Source organism: Gossypium arboreum, chromosome 8, assembly GCF_025698485.1.
Source record: "Gossypium arboreum isolate Shixiya-1 chromosome 8, ASM2569848v2, whole genome shotgun sequence".
Lineage (NCBI taxonomy): Eukaryota > Viridiplantae > Streptophyta > Magnoliopsida > Malvales > Malvaceae > Gossypium > Gossypium arboreum.
In genome coordinates this window covers 95,313,673-95,334,767 of record NC_069077.1, presented here as the reverse complement: position 1 = coordinate 95,334,767, position 21,095 = coordinate 95,313,673, and the positions used below count along the sequence as shown (strand labels likewise).

Here is a 21,095-nt window from a genome sequence, read left to right as displayed (position 1 = left end):
TAACAAAATAACTAAGTCTACTATACATGCCATATTTCAAAATGTTGAGTTCAGATACCAAGGGTATTGATAGTGCAGGCGGATCTTCAACGATCTCTAACTCCTATGCTAGCTGGATGACACTATAAGACAAGGAGAGAAAAGAAAGTAAGCTTATAGCTTAGTAAGTATATAAATAACAGATAAGGAATCTAATATGTCTACAACATAACTCAATTATATCATATTTTAATTTTTTTACTATTTACTCCGGTTTGATCAAGCTGTCCCTCCTGCGTCATGATCACTAAATAAATCATAACTCGAGTTACGAAACTCAAAATTAAAATCCGTAAAATTTCCCTGAATCTAGACTCATAAAAATTCTTACTAATTTTTTTCTAGAATTTTTGGTTCATCCAATTAGTACAGTTTATTATTTAAAATTTCCCCTGTTACACAGCTCAACTGATCTGACCTCTGTTCACTTCAAATTGAATTTATCTCAGTACACAATTCAAATAACAGTGAAACCTATTTCATTTAAAACTAGAATCAATAAGGAATTTATGCATATAAACTATATTTCTTAATTATTTGTTTACAATTTTTAATGATTTTTAAAAGTTGGAACAGGGGATCACATAGTCATTCTGAGCAAGTCACACATAATTGTAAATATCTCAAAATATAGAATTCCTTTGCTTGCTATGTTTCTTTTATATGAAAATAGACTCATTAAGCTTTAATTTCACATCTCATTCAACCTCTAATTAAATTCCTTATATTTTTGGTGATTTTTGAAAATCACATCACTGATACTGTCCAAAACAGTTTTAATGCTAATTTCACTCTTTTACACATTCTTTGTACTAACCTCATTTTAACTTATATATATATATATATAGCACAAATCATTTTCACTACATTTCATACATCACAAGTATAGGCCCATGACTACAATGTCACCACAAAGCCATCCCGTTGAACAATTCAGATTAATCCTCGATACTTGATGGTTTTAGCAGACAGCCCCACCATCATATTTCATTTAATTCGGCTCTCTTGTACACATGGTGAACACTTAGTACCACTCATGCGACCTAGCCGATTTGTCTCGTAGCTCTCTTGTCTACATGGTGTTCTTCATTTGGAATCACGCATGCGACCTAGCTACATTTATCTCTCACGTAGCTCTCTTGTCTACATGGGATACATCCCGCATCACACATGTGACCTAGCTACTGCATAGTATCTCGTAGCTTTCTTGTACACATGATGTGCACTCGGCACCATACATGTGACCTAGCTACGCCCCCTCTATTTTATTCGATCTTTCCGAATGTTCAACCGGGATCTCTCTCTATTACTTATTTCCATTCTTCCAATAGTCGATTTATACTTCAACATCATCTAATATATATATAATAGGCTGAAATATAAGAATGTAAATGAAATTAATGTATTATTTACATACAAACTTACCTTGGTGCAAAATATGAGAATTTTGCAATTTAGTCCAAAACTTTGACCTTTCCCCGTTCGAGGTCGATTCCACGCTTTTATTGATTATGAAGCTTGAAAATTGAAGAAACCCTAGCTATGGAGGAGAGCAAATTTCGGCAGCAACTAGTGAAGATGATGACCAATTTTGTGTTATTTTTCCCATTTTATTTCATTTAATATACAAATGACCAAAATACCCTTACTACTAAACTTTCCAAAAATTCCCTCCATGTCCAACTTTTGTCCATAACTTAGGAATGGGTCAAATTGCTATTTAAGACCTCCTAGTTAATATCCCAAAGCAATTTCATACTAAAAACTTCTGAAACACGAGTTTTACAATTTATTCGGTTTAGTCCCTAATCTCAACTTAAGCGCTCAATGCATAGAATTTCATCACAAAATTTTCACGAAATCATGAAATCATATCATAAACCCCAAAATAATTATAAAACAATTATTTCTATCTCGGATTTGTGGTCACGAAACCACTATTCTGATTAGGCCCTAATTCGGGTTGTCATAATATTACTCATAAATTCAAATAAACATATACTTGCACTTGTTCATCACATAATCACTTTCACATGTATTTTCATTTAATCGATTTCCCGTTGAACTCATCGGAATAATAACAGATACACAATGGCCTGCACATTTTCCCATTTCCGCACTTGTAGCCGAAGCTATCTGGTACGCATAGTAGCCTGCACTTAGTACTACACATGCGACCAAAAGTCTGGTACACGTAGTAGCCTGCACTTAGTACTACACACGTGACCTCACCATCTAATACACGTAGTAGCCTCGCACTTAGTACTACACACGTGATCACAGTTTCTGCACGCATAGTAGCCTCGCACTTAGTACTACACATGCGACCTCACAATAGATCATTCAGATCGTTTTTATTCGAAGGTTCAATCGGAAATTCTTCACTTTTCAACATTTTACTAAATTGTCCATAATCAATTTAAATTCATAATTTACATCAAATAACCATTTGATAGGCGACCACATTTCATATGATATCAAAATATAATAACATAAAAAGAATCGATAGATTATTTATGTACAATTTACTCAAAGTGTCGATCTCACTATCCATAGTACCAATTATCCATTCATAGTATAATAAGAGACAACTCAAATATCAAATCACTTTTAAGAATTTACATAACATATATCACATATTTCATATATCACTTTTCATGTATCTTTATTTTCTTGCATTTCATGTAACATTCTTTCATGTCATATTTCCACATCATAAACACCATTCCATCAACTTTTCCAATATATTAAATCATAAAATATATGCAATAATAGTAAGAAATATAATTCAAACATAACATTGCATTATTATTATCATACGAACTTACCTCGATCTAGAAACAGCAATTTACCATTCTAGTCCATAACCTTGTATTTTCCGACCCGAATCTCGATTTCCTTCATCTATAATATCACATTTAGCCTAATAATTAGTCACACTATTCATATGGGTCCAAAAATCATATTTTTTAAAATTTCCATTTTGACCCCTAAACTTTTGCATATTTGCACTTTTGCCCCAAGGTTCAGAAATTAAACTTCATCCTATTTTCTTATGTTTTATGACAGCTGATCATTTTTCCCTTCTATGGCAACATCAAATTCTCACTCTAACATGTACTTATGACTATTAGGAATTTTTACCGATTAAGCCCTTTTGCTCGCTTTCACTTAAAACCGAGTAGCACAAGTTGTATAACATAATTTAAAACCTCATATTCTATCATAAAACACCAAAATACAGAAATTTCACCTATGGGTATTTTTCCAAATATGAACCCTAGGTTGAATTATTCCTAGCATAAGCTAAATCAAGTTACCGGTACTCTAAAAACGTAAAAATCATTAAAAACGAGGCTAGAACGGACTTACAATCGAGCTTGGAAGCTTGGAAACCCTAGCCATGGAGTCTCCCTTGGTATACACGTCCATGGTGAAGAAGATGAGCAAAATTGGCTTTTAATTTTGTATTTTAATTCATTTTACCCCTAAATGACCAAAATGCCCTTACTACTAAACTTTCCAAAAATTCCATTCATGTCCAATATTTTTCCATAAACTTTGAAATTGGTCAAATTGCTATTTAAGACCTCCTAATTAATATTTCAAAGTAATTTCATACTAGAAACTACTAGAATGCAAGTTTTGCAACTTATTCAATTTAGTCCCTAACTTCAAATTAAGCACTTTATGCATAGAATTTCTTCACGAAATTTTCACACAATCATGAAATCATATCATAGACCTCAAAATAATCATAAAATAATTATTTCTATCTCAAATTTTTGGTCACGAAACCATTATTCCGATTAGGCCCTAATTCGGGATATTACACTCAATCATCCGCATATGGAGCATACTTTGGATGCCCTATGGGGACATTTAGCTAATGAATGTGAGGGATGAGAACTGTGTTGCTGTATTCAGGAGCCCAAAATATCACGCTACTTGAGTCACATATGGGCCAAGGCTAATGACTCCCTTTCGGTGTCGCTCGATTTGATGGCGAAAGGCAAGGGTGATGAAGTAGGTGAGATAAAAAAAAATGCCCTTCACTCATGCTCCACATGAAGTATGCGTCGTGAGTGTTAATGACGCCAGTGCTTTCTCACCTCCTTGTTAAGGTGTGTACTAGGAGGGCGTGGAGATATCGCAGAGCTTGAGCTAAAGTCGATGCCTTTGAGTGGCTGGGGTCATAAATGCCTGTAGCAGGTTTCAGTGCTGACCAACATCGTGTAGGCGCAAAATGTATATCATGATGGAGGTATGGAAAATTTTCGGCCTCCATAAACTCGTCCGTATAGATTACCAAGGCGACGCCAAATTCTAGGACACTCAGCTACCGTACTAGACTGCCAAGGCAGAATTGGACTATTCCTAGGTTGTCATGCTCTAGATACGTCAGCTCGATGATGTCAAAAAATTGGTCCCACGAAACGGTAGCTAGGAAGGCTCGAATCGAATCAGCTAGATAGACCTGCTCTAGTACAGTCCAATCGATGCAACGTCCCACACCTAAGGTCGGGCTCGTAGAATCCGAAATAGTTCCTCTTGGGGCCCTGGTGGAAATTGAAGGAATGGATGTCGTATCTCAACGGTGGGGCTAGAGAAGGATGTCCCTCCTTTTCGTTTTTTAGAGGCAAGGACCATATCTTTCTTGCCTTTTGGATACATCATGATGTCTGCGAATAAAAGACTAGGTTATCAATAAAATAATCCCCACACCTGTAAGCCAAAAATCTTAGTAGTCCAAAATAATAAATTGGTTGTAAAATAGTATGGACAAATACTCAAGCATGCTGAAACTAAATAGTGACACTACATAGGAATCAAAGGACCGAAGGGATAATGATAAATAAAAGTGAGAAAATAGTACTGCAAAATAAACAAATTCCAAGACAAATCAAGTTATTATTAGCAAACGAAATACCAGAAATAGTGAAAAAAAATACCTAGGAACTGACATAGACAAATTATGTTAGACATGATAGCAGTAAATAGATGAAGAAACAATGAAACAGGGATGCAAATGAGATGATAATACTAAATATGGTGTGGGTAGAGTAGGAAGAAATGGAAACACAAAAGGCCAAGAATGAGTGAATGTAGCATTATGCATAAGTCAAGCACTATTATTAGTAAAATGCAAGATCACTAAACAGAAATGAGAATCATAAGCATGAATATCATTAGCAATGGAAAGAATAACGAAAAATAGTCAAACAAAACAAGAAATAAAATGAAGATAGTAAAAGAAATGAAGATAATGGAGGGAAAATGATGGACAAATGCAGTAGTGCTTGATGGTGCTCAGCGTGCACGCGGGGTGACTAGGTCGGAGGCGGAGGGGAAAGAGAGGGAAAAAGGGAGAAGAAAAGGAGGGCTGGTTGGGAAGATAAGAGAATAGTGAAGGTTTTATATGAAGGGGTTAAGGGCAAGTTTGGCAATGCTTTTGAAAAGTGCTTTTGAAAAGTGCTGTGGAAAGATGCTTTTGAGAAGTGCTTTTGAAAAATTTGGTTTAAAATTTGAATGTTTAGCATTGCTGTCAAAAAGTGCTTTTGAGAAATAAAATGTACATTTTAGACATGTTATTAACAAGTAACAAATATACATTTAAATAATATTTAAATTAGTTAATATTATTATATTTTAGTAAGAATATAAAAAATTATTATAACTTCTTGTTAATATTTTAATATTTTAATATAAATTTTAAATATTTTTAAGCAATAAATATTAATTATTTATAAAATTTAATTAGAATATATAAACTATATTTTAAATATTTAAATATAACTATTAAATATTTGTAATTAGTATTTTAAAAATATTTTTTTATTTTTAATTAATGATTTTAACACATTTGTAATTAAGTACCAAGAAAAAAAGGAAAATACTATGTTATTGGAGGGGTGAAAAAGTAATTAAGCACTAAAAGTGCTTTTGGGAGAGGAAAAGCTAAAAATTTTAGCTTCTCCTTTTCAGAAATACTTTTCAAAAGCACTTCTAGAAAGCTAAAAATTTCAGCCAAAAGCAGCTTGTTCTACACAACTTTTCTTCCAGAAGTGCTTCTGGAGCCAGAAGTGCTTTTGAAAAGCAATGTAGAACTGGCCCCAAATTAGGGTTAGGGGAGGGTTAAAAAGGGGGCCAGGGTCGTGTAAGCCCCGTTTTGGGCCACACGGCCATGACACACGCCCATGTGGTGTGTTCCTAGCTCGTATTTTTTTGTGAAAAAAGTAGTTTGTGTCGCACACGGTTCTTTGGCCACGCCCGTGTACCCAAGCTGTGTGGTGTGCACGGCTGCGTCGCACGGTCGTGTGCACGTTCTTTCGCTTCTCCCACGCCCATGTTAGGTCCGCCACGCCCGTGTGATTGACTTGTGCTTGTGGATAGATGCTTTAAGTCAGTATCGTACACGGCCCATGGACACGCCCGTGTGTCTAAGTCGTGTGGCCCACACGGCCGCGTCGCACAGCCATGTGGTGCTCCCTTCCTTTCTTCCACAGCCGTGGCACCAGTCCGTGTTCTATTCTGAATTTTTTGCATGTTTCGATCTTTGAGCAAGTTCTCACACGGCCTCAAACACGCCTGTGTTCAGTCTCGTATGATGTCCACGGCTAGCTCGCACAGCCATAGTGATTTATCATAGGCCGTGTCTCTGCTGATCTTTTTGGAAATTAAGGTACAGTTTTACCATGGCCTGGGGCACACCCATGTCCCTTGGCCATGTGGTGCACACGGCCGTGTCGCACGGCCATGGCTATTTATCACAACCTGTGTGTCATCCTGTCTTGGGAAAAATTTTGTCCTGTTTTAGCACGGCCATGGCCACGCCCTGTCTCCTGCCTATGGGAAGCCCACGGCTTAAAGCACGCCCGTGTGCAATGTCGTGTGTGCCAAAATACCTACAGTTAGATTATAAACAAAATAGAACGACAAACTAAAGTTATTTAGTAGGGTTAGTGCTCGGGTTGCCTCCCAAGAAGGGTTTATTTAGAGTCTAAGCTCGACTTTACCTTGTGGTTATATTTAGGCAGGTTTGCAGAGTCGTAGCTTCTCTCCATTATCTTTAAAATCCTCGCCGTTATAAAGTTTAAAACGATGTCCATTTACCTTAAAAGTGCCTTGGGTTGGGTGACTTACCTCTACTGTGCCATATGGAAATATCTTCAGTACCATGAAGGGAATTGTTCCGTTTGTATTGCTCTCTGGAGTAGCGATTCTAGGGTCCTTTTCTTCTAACAATATGTTGTCCCCGACCTTAAATTGCATTGTTTCATCCCTATGCTTATCATGGTGTCGCTTTGTTTCATTGTGTGCTTTTGGTTTCTCCTGAAATGTGTTCGCTATTCATCTAATTCATAGATCTGAAGCCTTCATTCTTCGTGAGACGCTCTATTTTTGAGGCATAGATTAGGATAGGACTCCATCACGTTTTTCCTAAGGGACTCCTGCAAAGAAGTTTGAGTCGCATCATTACTTAAACTATCAGAACTTAAACAATCATCTCTATTACTAGATATTTTAACAGAGTCACGAGCTTGAAGTTTAATCGTGCCATCACCCACACAAAGTATCAATTCACTTGTGCCAACATCTATAACAGTTCTAGTTGTTGCTAAAAAGGGCCTTCCTAAAATTAAAGGTATGTCACTATCCTCATCACAACAAAGTCAACTGGGAATATAAATTTATCAATTTTGACAAGCATATCTTCAATAATACCCTTGGAAATCTAATTGTTTTATCAGCCAATTGGATGCTCATCCTAGTTTGTTTAGGTTTCCCAAGACCTAGTTGCTTAAACATTTTATAGGGCATGACATTAATGCTTGCCCCTAAATCAACCAAAGCATTGTTAACATTTAATCTACCAATTAGGCAAGGAATCGTAAAACTCTCTAGATCTTTCAACTTGTCGGGTAGCATAGTCTGTAGAATGGCTGAGCAAACTACATTCAATTCCACATGTGACGCATCATCTAACTTTCGTTCATTAGCCAAGAGCTCCTTTAAGAATTTCACTGCGTTTGGCATCTGCGAAAGGGCTTCAATAAACGGTAAGTTAATATGTAATTTTTTTAATAATTTAAGGAATTTACCGAATTGTTCGTCCATGTGGTCTTTCCTTGTCACCTTAGGGTATGGTACACGAGGCTTATACTCCTTGCTTACCGGCTGCTATGTACCATTGCTTACATCAACCTTACCTTTATCTTCCACATTGTTTTGCCTCAATTTCGGTTCAGATTCAACCAACCCTTCATCATTGTGCACAGTGATGGCATGAAGTTGCTCCATTAGGTTAGTTTCAGTGTTACTTGGTAGGCCACCTTGTGGTCGTTCAGAGATCAACTTAGCAAGCTATCCTATTTGAGTTTCGAGCCCTTGAATTGACACTTGCTAATTTTTAAGTGCTATTTCGGTATTCTGAAAACAAGTTTCTGACACCGAAATGAATTTTGTGAGCATCTCTTAAAGGTTTAGTTTCTTCTCTTATTGGTAAGGTGCTTGTTGAAAACCTGGAGGATGTTGTAGCCTTTGATTTCTCTGACCACCCCCCGAGAAATTGGGATGGTTCCTCCAACCTGCATTATAAATGTTACTATACGGGTTATTTTGAGGTCTAGAATTATTACCCATATAGTGGGCTTGTTCCTCATCGGTGTTAGGGTTAACGGATGGATAATCTGTGTTGTGTACTCCTCCTCCATTTGAATCACACCTCATCACTGGACGTACCTGAGTAGAACCGTACAAACCGTCAGTCTTTTTGTTTAAAAGTTCTACCTGATTAGAGAGCATAGCGACCGCGTTGAGGTTGAAAACACCGACTGATTTTGTCGGCTTCGTTCTCATGACTTGCCACTGATAGTTATTCAGTGACATCTCTTCAATAAATTCGTAAGCCTCTTCAGGTGTTTTTTTTTTGTTTAAAGTTTCACCGGCGGCTGCGTTGATCAATTGCCTTGTTGAGGGGTTCACACCATTGTAAAAAGTCTAAACCTGCAGCCATAGAGATAACCTATAGTGAGGGCACCTTCATAATAAGTCCTTGTATCTCTCCCATGCATCATAAAGAGTTTCTAAATCCATCTGCACAAAAGAAGAGATATCATTCCTTAATTTAGCCATTTTAGCCGGCGGAAAATATTTAAGCAAAACTTTTTCAGTCATTTGTTCCCAAGTGGTGATTGACCCTCACGGTAACGAATTCAACCACTGTTTAGCCTTATTTCTCAATGAAAAGGGAAACAACCGAAGGTCTATGGCATCATCAGAAATGGCATTGATCTTAAAGGTGTCACTGAATTCCAAAAAAATTGCTAAATGAGTGTTTGGATCCTCGTCCTGCAAACCATCAAACTGAATAAACTGTTGTATCATTTGAATCGTTTTAGGTTTCAGTTCAAAATTATTTACAGCAATAGTAGGCCTAACAATATTCGATTCAGTTCCTATTAAAGTAGGTTTAGCATAATCATACATAGTAGGAGAAGCAGGATTCTGATCTACTGGATTTGCAGCAACCACAGGAGGTAACGGATTATTCTAATTTTTAGCCATCTCTTCAGTAGTATTAGTATTGTCCTCTCGCCCTTCCTCTATGTATTGTAGGCTTCACCTTATTTCTCTTCGGTTTCTGTGAGCTGTGCTCTAAATTTCACTGTTGAAAACTAGAGGTCCTGAAGGGTTTCTTCTAGTCATAAACTATAAAAACCTGTCAGAAGTAAATAAAAGAAATTTTAGTAATCAAAACATAAAAAAACAAAATTAAATTGTAATAAAAATAAAAATGGCTAAAGTAATAAAAATTAAGCGTTCCTAATATCTTAGTTCCCCGGAAACGGTGCCAAAAACTTGATGGTCACTAAACTAACTAAAAATTTGACTAAGGCAAGGCATATATTGAATAGTAGAATAGTTACGGTGAGACTGGAAATATCGTATCCACGAGGACTAAAAGTACTAGTAATTACTATTTTTTTATTGTCTAGCCTAAGAATTAAAGAATGTTTTTTAAATTAAAACTAATTATGTAATTAACTAAGATTACGACAGAGATTAAAGTTGGAAAATACCTTTTAGAAAACTGATGGAGAAGACAATACCCAAGGAAGAATCCACCTAGACTTCACTTATTACCTTTGAGTTAGATGATTTATTCACTTGACCTAATCCGTAGAAATCCCTGATTTATGTTAATATCTCTCGAGAGACTAAAAACAACTGACTCTAGGTTGATTAATTGAAATCTCTTTCTAATTAAAACCCCTATTGTCGCATTAACTCGATTTATGGATTCCCTTAATAGATTTGACTTTAATCCGACAGATTTATGTTGTCCTATCTCTAGGATTGCATGCAACTCCACTTAATTATGAATGATCTACTCTTAAACAGGGACTTTTGCTCCACTAAATAAGCACATCAAAAACCTGAATTAATATCCTGGAATATTAAAGCAAGGGTTAAATTCACAATTAAAAATAAGAACAAGTATTTATCATATAGCTCAAATAATAAGATCCGTCTTAGGTTTTATCTCCCTTAGGTATTTAGGGAGTTTATTTCATAATAATAATGGAAAACATATCAAAGTTTGGAAAACAACAAAACATAAAGAAACCCAAAAAACTTCTAGGAAATTGGATGGAAATCTTCAGTCTTGATGTAGATCTTGCCTCTGAGGTGATTCTGATGGCTGTCCTTGAGTATTTTCTGCCTTCAACTCTGCGTGTCCCTTTAATATTCTTCTAGGGTCTTTAAATAGACTTTGGAATGCCAAAATTCACCTAAAATAAGCCTTTTCCGAGTAGAATTAAACTTAGGCTCGATAGGGACACGGCCGTGTGCCATGCCCTTGTGAAGAGGCTCAGGCTGTGTGCAATTCTAACTTGGATTAATGTCGACACGGGAGTGTGGCTCACCCGTGTGGACGTGCCTAGGCCGTGTGCTAAGCTGAATTAGGCCCATTTTGTCTGTTTTTGGCCCGTTTCTCACTCTTTTCACCTTCTTATGCTCACCTAAGTGTAAAACAAGAATTTAAAGGGTTAGGAGCATCGAATTCAATAAAACCAAGGAAAAATCATCCATAAATATGCCAAACATGGGGTAAAAATAAGTATATATTACGATTTATTATGAAGGTTAAAGCATTGGAGAGAAAACGGTGGTTTTGTAACAAAAGGGGTTTTGCAATTGTTCGATTGGTAAGTAGCGATAAATCGATTAAAGTATTTTCTATAATATGGTTTTGGATGAACCACGAATTTGGACTGATGGTAGGGTTGTTGTTAATCATAGGTTCTTTGATCTCGGAAACGTCTTGGCTACAATTTCATAACAGGTGTGTGTAACACTATCATTAGATGGGCAATGGCAAAAGCTAAAAAGCTGAAAAGTCAAAAAGTAGACTATCGACACCACACGGGCGTGTGCCCGCCCATGTGGCAGGCCTACTAACAAAACATGCCGTGTGGTCGATGAGATGGCCATGAGCATTTTCATGGGTCAAAATGATATTGGGCCATTTTGGGCCGAACTGGGCCGTGTAGGCCTAATGGGCCTCTAGGCCCCACACAGGAAAATCACACAAAAGTATGGTAAATATTGGGCCAGGTTGTGTAAACCACACAGCTGAGGCCATTTCTAGATTATGTAGGCCATACGAGCGTGTGGGCCCATATGGGCCCGTAATATGGGCTGTGGGCCCATTATCAACGATTGACTGTCAAGGTTGCACATGTCACCCAAGATGACTGTGGACCTACTGTTGGGTCGGTAAGTGTACTTAGACCCTTATTTTGTAAATGACTAATGTACCCCTATGTGATGTATGACTGTTTGAGCATGTCATTTTTACTCTATATACATTTATATTATGTTGCATTGCATAGGGTGGGATATATGATTTTGGAGGAAGTGTACTGAAAGGCTATAAGCCTATTACTAGCAGCTCTGCTAGAAATACTGTTTTAGTGTCGCAACCGGTGCTACTTGGAGTGTAGGGACGGGTGGGTCGATTTTTCCCCACATGGTGTGTAAGGTTGGTACAGAGATGGTGTTTAGAGGCTGGACTGGGTAGGATTTTCTGATTGCATACTCTACTGATACTATAATGGGCTTAAGCCCCACTAATACTGTTACTGAGATGGGCTCAGGCCCAGACTGCTACTATTATTGGTAAGGGCTAAGGCCCTAACTGAAACTGAAAGGGCTTAGGCCTAGATTGTGTTTGTTCTGATTGATTGCTATTATGGGATTTCACACACTGAGTTTTCGTAAACTCACCCATCTGTTAATTGTGCAGGAAATCCGCAGAATTAGGCGATTCGGTGCGACGGAGGACTCAGTGCTAGCCACTCGACTTAGATAACTTTTAATATTATAATTAAGGTTTATTTTGGGTTTTACATTATGTAATAAGGCCTCTCGAGTTTATTTTTTATTTTGGTATTTTACTCATATTTATTTGTGATTTACAACTGCTAATAGTAGGAAAAATGCGAGTTTTTAAAAAGTCAAATGTTTTCAAAACCACCACAGATTCATAACTCGTTTTCAAAGCTTTCGCAAATAACAAGCTGTTTTCAAAATTAATAACATTTAATTAAAAGCAACCTTTTAAAGTACAAACCACATTATGTATGAGCAATTAGACTTTAAAATGGCTTTTCAACCAATACGAAGAGGCTAGTTATAGAAAGGGTTTTTAAACGACGAGTCTTAGATTTTGAAAAACACTTCAATTTGACATCACCAGATTCGGTCATGATGTCTGGGCCGGGTTTGGGTTATATTTAGTGGTATTAGAACCAGGTTACAAAACTCGACTGTGGATTTGGGCTTTTGCAAAAACATGGAAGTTTTAACAGAATCGTTTTAAATGGTTTAAAGTGATTGATATAATTTGGAAATGTTTTACTAAAGGTGTGGTCCACCGAGTCTCTGCACCGGTCCTATAAGTCTTTTGACTGTTTATACTGAAAGGATTATATTGAAATGTTATTACTGAGACTACTTTAGGTGGTAAAACTATACTGAAACTCTCTAGTTAGAGTAAACTACAAACTATAGTAAGACTGCAAACTGTGAAAACAAACTCTGAGGTAATATTGTTCATAAAATATTTGTAATAAACACTGGAAAAATAAACTAACTGGCATAAAACTGTTAATACAGACTAAGTGCATTCGACAATGAGTACCAGAGGTACTCGTGGAAGAGGCCGCGGTAGAGGCCCTGGAAGTGCTCGGGCTGGGTCTTGGTCAGTTGGACACCAACATAATGAGGAAGCTAGAGAGGCACCAGCTTCACCTATGGCTAAGATAGGGTCTCAAAATCGAGTGGTTAGGGACGAAGTACTCTCGCAAGCAATGTTGAGGATTTTAGAAAGGGTCGCTGGGCCTAGTACTGGTACTGTGGACCGTGGGTCAGTTACGGAACGACTCAGGTCTACTAGGGCTAAGATATTCAGAGGTATTGCTGGAGTGGCCCCTAATGTAGCTGAATATTGGCTCGAGGCCACGGAGAGGATCATGGATGACCTCAACTGCACCCCCGAACAGAAACTAAAGGGTGCAGTATCACTGTTCAGAGATGAGGCCTACCAGTGGTGGCTTACTGTAAAAAAGGGCACTCAAGCCGATCGATTGACCTGGGAGTTTTTCAAAACTACTTTCCAGGCTAAGTGTGTGGGTACCAGTTATATGGATGCCCGTAGGAAGGAACTTCTGAATTTAACTCAGGGAGATAGGACAGTGGCTGAATATGAGGCTGAATTTTTACGAATAGCCGCTATGCACGTGGGATGGTGGCAACTGAATACGAGCGGTGTGTTCGATTTGAGGATGGCCTTAGAGATGGTCTTAGGGTTCTGATAGCTCCTCAGAGGTAGCAGGATTTTGCAGCACTGGTTGACAAGGCAAAAATCCCTGAGAAAGTGAAGCGCACTAAGTGCCAGAACAGAAAGAAAGGCAGAGGTAAGAGGGATGCTGAGCCCTCAAATTCATTTCGGAGGCCTAAGAAAAAGGCCAAAGCTGATGGGCCAATCAGAATTGGGGCCCCTGCTACTGCTACTGGACCACAGTTTTGTGTTGACTGTGGGAGATGGCATCAAAGCGAGTACTAAAAACAGATTGGGGCATGTTTGAGGTGCGATTCTATGGAGCACTGTATCAGAGATTGTTCGTAGAGGACTAATCAGGTGCCAGCTATTGGTTTGGGTTTTGATAATGCACCTCAGAAGGTTGTTCAGTAGCCATCGAGAGGCCGTGGGCAAGCCAGAGGTGGAAATGGTATGGGCTATGGTCAGAGAGCACCGGGCCGAGGAACTGGTCAGGCTGAGGCAAGGCAGCCAGCTCTAGTGTATGCTGCTCGTGGCCGAGAGGAGGCAGATATTCCGGACGTCATCACGGGTATGTTCTTTATTTACAATATACCCTATACTGCATTGATAGATATAGGATCTACTCATTCCTATATTGCCTGTTCGATTGCTAAAAACCTGGGGGTTACGGTTGAGAGTACTTCAAGCGAGATTACTATCCTAAGTCTGTTGGGGCAGTCTGTCTGGGTAAATAAGATGTTTAGAGATATTCCCTTAAAGATACAAGGAGTCATCCTTCTGGCTGATCTTATAGAACTTCCTTTCAGAGAATTCAATCTAATACTGGGGATGGATTGGCTGGTCAAACACCAAGTGAGTTTGGATTATGCCACAAAAAGGATGACATTGAGAACTGAGGAGGACAGTGAGGTAGTTGTTGTTGGGGAAAGCCGGAACTATTTGTCGAATGTGATTTCAGTGTTAAGGGCCGAAAAGTTGGTATGCAAGGGTTGTGAGGCGTTCTTGGCCTACATCAGTGTTTCAGATGTTGGGGACTCTTTGGTAAAGGATATCAGAACAGTTAAAGATTTTTCGAACGTATTTCCTGAAGAGCTACCTGGATTACCTCCAGAACGTGAAGTGGAGTTTAGGATTGAGTTCCTTCCTGGTACAGCTCCAGTGTCCATCGCCCCTTATAGAATGGCACCGAAGAGCTTGTCGAGCTTAAGGACCAAATTTAAGAGCTACTGGATTGTGGGTTCATCCAACCGAGTGTGTCTCCGTGGGGAGCATCAATCTTGTATGTGGAAAAGAAAGATGGATCCATGTGTATGTGCATCAGTTACAAACAACTAAATAAGCTGACTATTAAGAACAAGTACCTGCTGCTGAGGATTGATGATCTATTTGACCAACTGTGAGGAGCTTCGGCTTTTCTAAAATTGATCTTCGATCGGGGTATCATCAACTGAGGGTTAAAGGGGCTGATGTGCACAAGAAAGCGTTTAGGACTCGTTATGGTCATTACGAGTTCCTAGTAATGCCATTTGAACTGGTGAATGCACCAGCAGCTTTCATGGATCTGATGAACCAAGTGTTCCAACCCTATCTGGATCGGTTTGTTGTAGTATTTATCAGTGACATACTGGTGTATTCGAGGACTAAAGATGAACATGATGAACATCTCCGAGTAGTTCTGCAAATTTTGAGAGAGAAACAACTGTACGCCTAGTTCAACATATGTGAATTCTGGTTACGTGAGGTAATGTTTCTTGGTCATGTGGTATCTGCTAAGGGGATTAGGGTTGATCCTTGAAAGGTTGAGGCAGTGTTGGACTGGAAGCCGCCTAAGACGATATCTGAGATTCACAGTTTCCTAGGACTGGCGGGGTATTATATATGCTTTGTAGAGGGGTTTTCACTTATTGCCACGCCCTTAACTAAGCTACTACGTAAGGGTGCGCCATTTATCTGGACTGATGCACAGTAAGAAAGCTTTGAGAAACTCAAGAAATTACTGACTGAGGCCCTTGTTTTAATACAGCCAGAGTCTGAGAAGGAGTTCACTGTGTACAGCGATGCATCACATATCAGTTTGGGATGTGTGTTAATGCACAAGGGTAAGGTGGTAGCGTATACGTCTCGACAGCTTAAGACTCATGAGACAAATTATCCAACGCATGACTTGGAGTTAGCTAGGGTGGTATTCGCACTGAAAATCTAGAGCCATTACCTGTACGGTGAGAAGTGTATCATCTACACAGATCACAAAAGCCTCAAGTATCTCCTTACTCAGAAGAAGTTAAATCTTAGGCAACATAAATGGATTGAGTTGCTTAAGGATTATGACTATACGATCGAGTTGTAAAACCCCTTACCCGTATCCAAGGCTGGAACAGAGTACGAGGTATTACCAAACTTAACAATACACATAGATGAAAACTTTTCGAACACATGCATAACAAACAAAGCTAACTATATCATAACATCAAAACATAGGACATGGCACGATTAATTAAACTTATAAACAATAATGGATAAGGACCACATCTCATGATTTTATACGATAACTCAATGTAGACTGATACGTATGGTCAAAATCATAATAAAAATACATATCACAAACCAACTTCCTATACATGCCACTCACTTGATATTTCTAATATTTGAATTAATTCTCCCAAAAATGATAGTTTGATAGTGTGATTTTGCCTCCGACGATCTCCAACCCCGAGTGGACCTGCCAATACTAAAGAAGTGGAGAGGATAGATAAGCTTTACGCTTAGTAAATTCATATGAAAATAATAAGCAATTACTACCACGCTTTTTAAGACACACTATAATTGTACAATTACTCATGTTGAGGTTAAGTTGTGTTATCGAGTTACAGTTACTAAATCATTCATATCTGAAGCTACAAAAATCCAAATTTAGTTTTGTTAATTTTCGCTGAAACTAGATTCATATATCTTTCTCCCATAAAATTTCCAGAATTTTTGGTCAGGCCAATTAGTACAGTTTATTAGTTAAATTCTCCCCTATTTCAGAGTATGACTACTCTGACCTCTGTGCACTACGAACCAAATTTCTCCCTGTAAAGAATTCCAACGACCATGCTGTTTGTTTCTATTAAAAATAGACTCAATAAGGAATCCATAAATATAAGGTATGACTCTTAATAATTGTTTTACAATTTATGGTGAATTTATAAATTCAGAACAGGGGATCTCGAAATCATTCAGACCCTATTTCACAAGAAATCAAATATCACACAATATAGAATTATTTTGATTCCCCTGTTTCTTTCATGTGAAAATAGACTCATTAAGATTTGTTTTCATGTATTATTTGCATTTTTATTCAGCTTCCAAAATTTTTAGTGAATTTTCAAATTCACGCAACTGCTGCTGTCCAACACTGTTTTACTACTAAAATTCATCCTTACATAATTCCACTTAATCCGTTTTGTCTTATCGGAGTTCACCCAACTATCGAGCACATTGCTCATAATTTTCATAAACATATACCTGCACTTATTCATCATATAATCATGCTCATATGTATTTTTACTTAACTGATTTTCTCGTTGAACTCTTCGGAATAATAACTGATACTCAATTACCTGCACATATTTTCACACTTGTAGCCAAAGCTATCTGGTACGCATAGTAGCCTGCACATAGTACTACACATGCGACCAATTATCCGGTACACGTAGTAGCCTGCACTTAGTACTACACACATGACCTAACCATCTGATACACGTAGTAGACTGCACTTAGTACTACACACGTGATCGAAGTTATCGGGTACGCATAGTAGCCTGCACATAGTACTACACATGCGACCTCACAATAGGTCATTCGTATCGTTTTTATTCCGAAGGCTCAACCGGGAAATTTCTCACTTTCCAACATGTTACAAATTTATTCATAGTCCTTTTTTCAATTTTCAATTTACAACAACTAGTCAATCTATAGGTAGCCTCATTTCATATGATAACATAATATAATAAAATAAAAAGAATCTATAAATTATTTACGTACAAACTTGTCGAAATCTCATCAGGTACAACCGTGCAGCAATTCATACAACCCAAGGTAATAGTAATTTAACACTCAATTCACATAGCAATAATTTTCCATTCAATTTCACATGATACAACTAGCATTACATATATATATATATATTTTTCCATATCATACATGCCATCCATCAACTTCTCTTAAACATATTAAATCATACAATTTATGCCATATTAATAGAGAATTACAATTCGTTCATGGTATTGCATTATTATTAACACACAAACTTACCTCAATCCAGAAATAACAATTTACCATTTTAGTCCACAACTTTGTATTTTCCCGATTTAAGCCCAAATCTCGATTTCCTTCATCTATGATATCACATTTAGCCTAATAATTAGTCACACTATCCATACGGGTCCAAAAATCATATTTTTAAAATTTTTCATTTTGACCCCTAAACTTTTGCATATTTGCACTTTTTCCCCAAGGTTCGGAAATTAAACTTCATCCTAATTTCTTATGTTTTATGATATGCTGATCATTTTTCCCTTCTATGGAAACATCAAATTCTCACTCTAACATGTACTTATGACTATTAGGTATTTTTACTTATTAAGCCCTTTTGCTCGTTTTCACTTAAAACCGAGTAGCACAAGTTGTCTAACATAATTTAAAACCTCATATACTATCATAAAACACCAAAATACACAAATTTCACCTATGGATATTTTTCCAAATATGAACCTTAGGTTGAATTATTGCTAGCATAAGCTAAATCAAGTTACCAGGACTCCAAAAACATAAAAATCATTAAAAACGAGGCTAGAACGGACTTACAATCGAGCTTGGAAGCTTGGAAACCCAATCCATGGAGCCTCCCTTGGTATACACGTCCATGGTGAAGAAGATGAGCAAAATTGGCTTTTAATTTTGTATTTTAATTCATTTTACCCCTAAATGACCAAAATGTCCTTACTGCTAAACTTTCCAAAAATTCCATCCATATCCAATATTTGTCCATAAACTTTGAAATTGGTCAATTGCTATTTAAGACCTCTTAATTAATATTTCAAAGCAATTTTGTACTAGAAACTTCTAGAATGCAAGTTTTGCAACTTATTTAATTTAGTCCCTAACTTCAAATTAAGCACTTTATGCATAGAATTTCTTCACGAAATTTTCACACAATAATGAAATCATATCATAGACCTCAAAATAATCATAAAATAATTATTTCTATCTCGAATTTGTGGTCACGAAACCACTATTCCGATTAGGCCCTAATTCGGGATATTACACGAGTACCATCCTGTGAAGGCCAATGTGGTGGTGGATGCATTAAGTCGTAGAGCCATGACTGATCTGAGGGCAGTGTTTGCTCGCCTCAATTTATTTGATGACGGTAGTTAGTTGGCAGAGCTCCAAGTGAGACCGTTGTGGATTGAGCAGATTAAGAATAAACAATTAGAGGATGAGTCATTAGGTCTTCGATTCTGTCAGGTCGAAAATGGTAATACTATGGATTTTGGGCTGAACAGTGCAGGGGTACTCTGTTTCTGAGGTAGAATTTGTATACCTAAGGATACTGATTTGAGGCAGTCTATACTGCGAGAGGTGCATAGTAGCCTTTATGCTATGCACCCAGGTGGAAATAAGATGTATAGAGATCTTCGTGAGATATATTGGTGGCTAGGTCTTAAGCGTGTGGTTACTGACTTTGTGAGGAAATGTTTGACTAGCCAACAGGTTAAAGTGGAACATCAATTGCCTTCTCGGTTGCTTCAGCCAGTTAAAATTCCACTGTGGAAGTGGGAAAGGGTAACTATGGACTTTGTTAGTAGGCTACCTTTAACGCCTACTAAGAAGGATTCGGTATGGGTCATCACGGATCGGTTGACCAAATCTACCCATTTCATACCAGTTCACATTGATTATTCATTGCATAAACTGGCTAAGTTGTATGTATCTGAGATAATGAGACTGCATGGGGTACCAGTTTCCATCATATCTGACAGAGATCCTCGCTTCACGTTTCGGTTCTGGAAGAAGTTACATAGAGCTCTGGGTACATGGTTGGACTTCAGTACTGCATTCCATCCTCAGAGAGATGGTCAGTCAAAGAATGTGATTCAGATACTAGAGGACATGTTAAAGAGTTGTGTGATTGACTTCTGAGGCAGTTGGGAGGATTACTTGCCACTAGAAGAGTTTGCTTACAACAACAGCTACCAGTCTAGAATACAAATGGCACCTTACGAAGTAATATATGGTCGTAGGTGTCGCACTCCTTCATGCTGGACTGAGTTGGGTGAGCGGCGTATTATGGGCCCTAAGCTAATATCTGACACCAATGATAAGGTCAGATTAATTCGGGATCGATTAAAGGCAGTATCAGACAGATAGAAGTCGTATGTAGATCTGAAACGTAAGGAAATTGAGTATTCTATGGGAGATTTTGTCTTTCTAAAGGTATCGCCATGGAAGAAGGTACTGAGATTTGGGCGTAAGGGCAGGTTGAGCCTGGGGTTTATTGGCCCTTATCGCATACTGAGATGAGTAGGATCGGTTGCCTACCAGTTAGAGATACCTCTAAAATTAGAGCGAATTCATGATGTGTTCCACATCGCTGAGACGCTACCACTCTGATCCTACACATGTTGTACAGGTTGAGGAGATTGAAGTTAAACCAGATCTGACTTTCGAGGAGGAGTCAGTCTAGATTTTCGATCGAGAGGTGAAAGTCTTAGGAAGGAAATCAATTCCATTAGTGAAAGTTCTATGGTGGAACCATAGTTCTGATGAGGCTATAGAGGAACCAGAGGAGGTGATGGGACAACAATACCTTCATCTCTCTGACCAGGTAAATTTCAAGGCTTAAATTTTTTAAGGAAAGTAGAATTGTAACACCTCAAATCCCCAAATCCCGAAAACCCCTGTTAAAATTATTTTTGTGTGTTTGTGACGTGAAAGTATGTTTGGCTTATTGGTTGTGTGCTCTGGATGTGTTTGAAAAGTCATGGGTTCAAGCCTTGGCTTCTACAAAAATTTTATTTTTTAAGGATACAGCACCTATCTTTGGCAGTTATAAGTTTATTTTGGTAAAAACATGACAAAATAGGCCTGCGGGTCTAGTAGATAGTGGTGTGTGGAGTGTACTAGTGGTCTAAGGTTCGAATCCCTGCCTGTGCAAATG

The 21,095-nt window shown here is 37.9% G+C and overlaps 1 protein-coding gene and 1 non-coding gene across 2 annotated transcripts; both read left to right on the top strand.

Annotated features, from left to right (window-relative positions):
• The first annotated feature begins 9,061 nt into the window (after positions 1-9,061).
• LOC128279935 (small nucleolar RNA R71) lies at positions 9,062-9,168 on the top strand. The gene has a single exon (XR_008270119.1). It is a non-coding gene; the product is annotated as a small nucleolar RNA R71 (small nucleolar RNA).
• Positions 9,169-13,241: 4,073 nt separating this feature from the next.
• LOC108458919 (uncharacterized) lies at positions 13,242-14,173 on the top strand. The gene is made up of 2 exons (XM_017758310.1): positions 13,242-13,847; positions 13,943-14,173. Exons 1-2 carry the CDS (start codon positions 13,242-13,244, stop codon positions 14,171-14,173), a joined length of 837 nt encoding a protein of 278 aa, XP_017613799.1.
• The last annotated feature ends 6,922 nt before the right edge of the window (positions 14,174-21,095 follow it).

Bases quoted from the DNA above. Each gene is read 5' to 3' on its own strand.
- LOC108458919 (XM_017758310.1), top strand. From the start codon at position 13,242: ATGAGTACCAGAGGTACTCGTGGAAGAGGCCGCGGTAGAGGCCCTGGA. The intron at 13,848-13,942 runs GTGGGATGGTGG...CAGAGGTAGCAG, and splicing joins TACGAATAGCCGCTATGCAC to GATTTTGCAGCACTGGTTGA.